The 6,155-nt window shown below is 36.7% G+C and overlaps 1 protein-coding gene across 1 annotated transcript; it reads right to left on the reverse strand.

The window, feature by feature from the left end:
• On the reverse strand, window positions 1,756-3,847 carry LOC109840621 (transcription factor RAX2-like). Its single transcript, XM_020409342.1, has 3 exons — window positions 3,710-3,847; window positions 2,401-2,530; window positions 1,756-2,323 (listed from the first exon to the last, which is right to left on the reverse strand). Exons 1-3 carry the CDS (start codon window positions 3,843-3,845, stop codon window positions 1,918-1,920), a joined length of 672 nt encoding a protein of 223 aa, XP_020264931.1. The 5' UTR covers window positions 3,846-3,847; the 3' UTR covers window positions 1,756-1,917.

Raw genomic sequence — 6,155 nt, forward strand, 5'->3', positions numbered from 1 at the left:
AGTGACCCTACTGCATAATTAAACACATAAGCCTCTTGAAGTATTCTAGAACATAGTATACACTAAGACACTTGGTCATAGAGTGCACATTTTCTTGGCATTTTCACCAAGTTGAAACTATCAAATGAAGATATTATGTACACAAATTTTGTACAGTCAAACATATTTGCATGGCAAGAGAGCCCCACACTGTTTTGAATGTTTCCCCCGGTTCCAAAAATGCAGCAGACCGAGTGTTGAGAATACAAACAAAGGTCCTGTTCATGTTAGAGAAAAGGTTGTTGAGAATACAAGGTGCAAGGGGAAAAGGCAGCTCAATTTATAGAACCCTGACCACCAAAATATAAGATATTGAAAGGTTGGTCCCCTCTTATAATAAGATTTTCATTTGATGATGAGTTGGAGGAAAGAGAAATAAAAAGGCTTGATCAGTTGGTCAAAACTGACATAGGAGACTAAAATTTGAAGCATTTTGAATTTTCATTGTTGATAATTTGATTAGTTGTTGATGCATATTCCTAAAGATAAAGTAGCTGCTTATTTTGCTCACAAGTACACTAAATCATATCCATTGTCAGAAAAAAAACAGAGCATAGTTAAAGGAAAAAATTCAACAAAGGAAATTTTCTTATGTCAGTCTACAAATTACATTTTTAAATTAAGATCTTAAATATCAAATTAAGGGTTTCAAATTATTTTGAATCAAAATCTATATTTCTATTAATTTATCACGTCCTAAATACACTTGAGAGTTTTTTCTTTTAATTTGGAGTAGGGTTGCATTAAACAATGAAACCATATTCAATGTATTGTCTGATTGCTCCAGCATGGAGATTGAGTTTTTGGATCTAATTAAGTAATTTTAGGCATCCATTCAGAAAACTATCAAGAGCTTGATACGTTAACAGAAGCACAAAAAAGATTTTTGTGGGGGAAAGAATCCTTCTACTAATTCATCAACAGTTTATTGCCTAGTGTGTGTGTGTGTGTGTGTTTTTTCACAAAACGTACTTTCAGTAACCAAATAATGATTTTCTTCCTCTTTCATTAATCTCTTTAATCTATATATTCATTGGTCCTGCACTCTGAACTTCTGGCAGATGAAATGTCCTTGTACACGGTTTGACCAAAATACAAAGCATATGGAAATAACTAGTCTCATGCTCTATTAGAAAACTAATTTTCTTTTTGGGGACCCCAAATTGAAGTATGTTATTAATTTAAAACACTAGATTGTACATGACTTGCACTCACCACCAACCCGTGCACCTCATTTTTTTAAAGAAAAATTATGTACTAACAAATTGATTAATATCTTATTCAAGCAAGGTGTGTACGTCATTTTTCAGAAAAATTATGTATTAAAAAATTGGTTAATATCTTATTCAATCTTTGGCAAAAAGACTTGAATCTAAAATAATATAAAATTTTGGGGTCCATATTGTGCAGATGACAGACTGCTGAACAAAAAGAAACGAAGGTGCTATGAGCATGACTGAGAAAGGTTCTCTTCTCCCATGTTGATCCTCTGACACATTCAACTCGATCCCTCATGGCTCTTGCATGAAGAAAAAAAATTTGGAGGAAACCGCCTCAGCAATTAAAAAATTACAAAAAAGTACATGTATGCAGTTAAAAATTTTAGAATGTTGACGCTAAAAAGCACATCAACAGAAGGGAATCTCTCTGCTCACAATGCTTTATATCTTTGAATTGGTCATCGCAGCCTCCATGCAAATTTCATGAACCTCTGACTTCATTGCCAATCCCATGACTTCATTAAAATCCAAAACATAACATTAATTAACACCGTAATCAAGATAATACGAAGTTAGATGTCAAGCCCACAAATTAATTTTTACATCATCACCAGCTAATCCTACTGTTTCTATCATGATTAAACATTGAACGTTCTAGTTAATAACTAACTTCTCCGTAACCACTGAGGAGCTCACTGTAAGAATCAAACCCAAGCTCTGAGAGAAAAGTGTCCCCGTGGACGGTGGACGCACCGGTAGCGGACCAGTTCTCGACCGACGACGAGGCTGCTGAGCTGTCAGTTTCAGTCTTCACATTGGCAGCTGGCATTGGCAATGGAGGGAGCTCTGAGAGAAATCTGTATGACTCCTCGCCGAAACTTATGAATCCATTGTCAAAAGGGTCGCCGGAAAATGACGGAAACGGTGGTGGCGCTGCTGCTGATGGCGGTGGAGCCTGCTGAGCTGGCGCTGGAGTTAACAGTCTCTTCTTGAGTTTGGTGTTCCAGTAGTTTTTGACGTCGTTGTCAGTTCTTCCAGGTAAATGAGAGGCTATAACGGACCACCTAACACCACAAATTAATTAGGATCTAACTAAGGATTAATGGGTTAATTTTTCTATTAATTATTATTTAGCTTATACCTGCTGCCAATGTTTCTGAAGAGAGTGTAGATTACGTTATCTTCTTCTTCGGTGAAGCCGCCATGTTTTATGTCAGGCCGGAGATAGTTCAGCCACCGAAGGCGGCAGCTCTTCCCGCAACGTCGCAAGCCTGCAAATAGAAATTTTTGCAGAGTTTTAGAAATTAATTAAGGAGACTCTTTTAAGATAATTTGTAGACTTTGAACATGAACTTAGGAGCATTCCTAGAACTTACAGAGCACAAAAAGATTGAAAAGTAAACAATTTACTTTTTAAAAGGAAATGAGCATTAATAAAACAAAGGAAAAAAGGTGAAGCTGTGAGCTTAATCAAACTTCTAATCAAGAAAAAGGAGAATGTGGTGGAGAGTTTTCAACACCTAGGAGAATCTGAAAATGGTAATTGATTATAGATTTGAATTGGACTAGAATATGAACAAGATGACCTTTTGGTATTAACCTAGAACTTACAACTCAACAAAACATAGAAAGAGCTAGAGAATCAAAGTAGCTTTTTGACAATGTTTAGAAAAGTTGGCTAGTGAAATAAAAACTGGGAACTTTACTAGAAAAAACATGTGTCATTGTCAAAAACAACGAAATGGGCAAGCCATGAACTTGATCGAAACTCAATTAAATGGTACAAATTATCTGAAGATCAACAACAGAGAGAAATCGGCATCACAGAAAAAAAAATCAATACTATCATTTGTTAAACAATTTTTTTTTCTTTCAAAAAGAGAAGAGATGGCCGTAAGCTATGAACTAGGTCGATACTCAATTAATCAGTAGAAATCATCAAATTGTCAACAAAATAAGAACTGGATACCACAGAATAATCAATACTATCACTGATTACAACAAAAGTCTTCACAAAGAAAAAAAAAATGGGTAAGCTTGGAACTTGATCAAAACTCAATCAAACAATAAAAACATCAAAAAGCCAACAAAATGAGAAATTAATGGGTATCACGTAAAGATCAATACCACCATTGATTATACAAAATTTCTTCAAAAAGAAAGAATTGGGTAAGTCACGAACTTCAATCAAAGTTCAATCAAACTGAACAAAATGAGAAATGGGTATCATAGAGAATCAATACTCGCACTGATCAACAGAATTTCTTGAAAAAAAGAAATGGGTAAGCTATGAATTTGATCAAAATTCAATAAAACAGGGGACCACATAAAATAATCAACAAAATGAGAAATGGGTATCACAGAAAAATCAAATATTGTCATGACTTGGTATCAATTCAACAAAATAGCAAAATTCAAGAAAAAGTGATATGAATATCATCAAAAGTTACCAGCTTTTTGAGGGAGAGCAATCCAATTACCACCAGTGCCGTGCTTCTCAAGATAGCTCCTAAGAGCTGCATCCTCCTCAGGAGACCAAGGTCCTCTCTTCACATTGGCCTTATCACAGCAAGGGGCCCTACCCATCACAAAGAGAGAAGAAGAGAGGCTTAATTTTAACCCAAAAAAGTCTTGACCAAGTAGGACATGGAGGCTCTCTCTCTCTCTCGGCTCAAAGTGAAGAGAGAGGGGTTGGTCAAGGTTTACTGACACGTGTCCGCGTGCCTGGACCAGTGTGGGGCCAAGGGCATGAGATGGACTGGTATTTTGTGACGATCCTCGTATCTTGTCTTAAGGCTTGCAGAATGCTTGCTTAAGCCTGTGTAATGGTTGTTTTTTCTCTAAAAGCTGGGACAAGGTCATTATGTTTTAAATTCAAGAAATGAAACGTTTAAAGTTTCAAAAAGTACGAGAGAGACATTTCTACAAAATATATCACACGGTTTTATCGTGAGATCAGAGGGAAAATAATAATAATAATAATAATAATAATAATAACCGTTAAAAAAACATACTTTACCTAGTGATATTCTTGGAATTACTCTAAAATAGCAAAATTTCAAGCGAAATTCAATTTTTTTCTAAATTTAACTTACGTACGACATGCGTAGCAGCGTAGGCTATCAAATCAGAGTTGCAAGCGGGATAAATAGAATTGCTATTTTTTCCCAAAAACACCGTGTATACAGCGGAATATATAAAATAAAAGCGATAAAACAATATGAAGCAATATAATAATCACCAAGAGCAATCAACCAAGAACACACGAGATTTTAAAGTTGTTCAAATAGCAATTCTACCTTCACTCTTTCTTCTCACGAATGGGTCACCAACACAATTCAGTAGGCTTGCAAGAACGCACCGTGAAATTTAGCGAAAATCAGTCTAACTTAACTCCAACAATGAGTAACATTTAGCCCTAGCTAGTCTCAAATCTCTATTCAACCGGCTTAAGTACACTGCAGACATAAAAAATTGCTTATAGATTGCAAAGAAGCTCAAAACTGACGAAAACGATGATATCTCTCAAACCGGAGGGAATTTGGCAAAACAGACGGTGATAAACCTAACTTTGGTAGGTTTGGCCGGCCCCGTCTTGTCGAGATAGGCGATTTTGATATATAATTCGTCTAATTCCGATTTACGGTTTGAAAGTTATGACCCGTTCTTCGCAGCGTGTTCTGAAGTCCGCCTGAACTGATCGAACCTCGCCTGAACTATTGGACCAAGTCTACAGGTTCTCGGAACACTACTCGAGATGAATAGAAGGCGATGAACGTCATCATCTGAGTCAAAGAGGATTATCTGATGCCAAAGGGAAACAAAGGAATGCGTACGAAACGTTGAAACGTGCGTAAAATGACGGAACAAGACCAAACCAGGAAATCAGAAAATCCTAATCACCTCGAAGTGACTCGGAAATCCCGAGTCACCTCAAGTTGACTCGGAAATCTTGTGTCACCTCAAGGTGACTCGGAAATCCCGAGTCACTTCAATGTGACTCGGAACAATGCCGAGTCACATTGAGGTGACTCACATAATGAAGTTCCCAACAACATGTTTTCGGATGATTTTCTCAGGATTCGTTCGATCTACTGGCTCCCTAACTACCTTGGGAACATCCCTAAACGTGGTTAAGCCACTATTAACTGAAGATAAGATCAAATCATGAATTCTTATCCAAAAACACAACATCTGAAGCTTATAAATACACCCCTAGGGCCCCTATATACGAGAGATTTGAAATTGGGAGCTTAGAGGCGAGGTGCTGACATTGTGAGAGCAAAATCCACGAATTTCAAAGAGAGACTAACGAGATCTTGGCGAATTTCCGCATAAAGAGGGAGATTTTGAGAGACCTGCAACACTCCGTTTGTTTCATTGAGATCATAATTCATTTTGATCTTAAGAAGAGTAGTAATCCCACTTTGTTGAGGTTATTTACTTCAGTCTTTCTTCCCTTGTGAAACGAGATCAACTGATCTGATTTTGGCGGTCCAGGGACTAACGCGTCCCCGGCACAGGCAAAAATCTCACGCAAGCAGCGACTGATAAACGATCATGTGTATGTTTCTAGGAAGTCTTCATTTATTTTCATTTGTGTAAGAAAAGTCTTATAAAAAGGCTCCTTCTTTCGATTCTTGTAAATCGATAAACGATTGTAATGGATTCCTCAATGAAATCGATTTCCGACGCGAACATAAACCATAAAAGAAGTTCAAAGTAAAATCAAACACAAACAATTAAGTTCAGAATAAAAGTACGATCTCACATCTCTTTTGATAAAAACTCTTAAATTTAGTTCCCCTAACCATTACACCAAAACTCCGAAGTTATGGTGAGGGTCGAGGATTATAGTTTTATATTAATTCTAACATAACACCGCAGGTTGAACTA

The sequence above is a fragment of the Asparagus officinalis genome, chromosome 5 (genome assembly GCF_001876935.1).
Source record: "Asparagus officinalis chromosome 5, Aspof.V1, whole genome shotgun sequence".
In the NCBI taxonomy this organism is placed as follows: domain Eukaryota; kingdom Viridiplantae; phylum Streptophyta; class Magnoliopsida; order Asparagales; family Asparagaceae; genus Asparagus; species Asparagus officinalis.

What these genes read in the sequence shown, in the direction of transcription:
- LOC109840621 (XM_020409342.1), bottom strand. Translation starts at nt 3,845, where the DNA reads ATGGGTAGGGCCCCTTGCTGTGATAAGGCCAATGTGAAGAGAGGACCT. An exon ending in TGCTCTCCCTCAAAAAGCTG is followed by an intron (nt 2,531 to 3,709) that starts GTAACTTTTGAT and finishes TTCTATTTGCAG; the next exon opens with GCTTGCGACGTTGCGGGAAG. An exon ending in TTCAGAAACATTGGCAGCAG is followed by an intron (nt 2,324 to 2,400) that starts GTATAAGCTAAA and finishes TTGTGGTGTTAG; the next exon opens with GTGGTCCGTTATAGCCTCTC.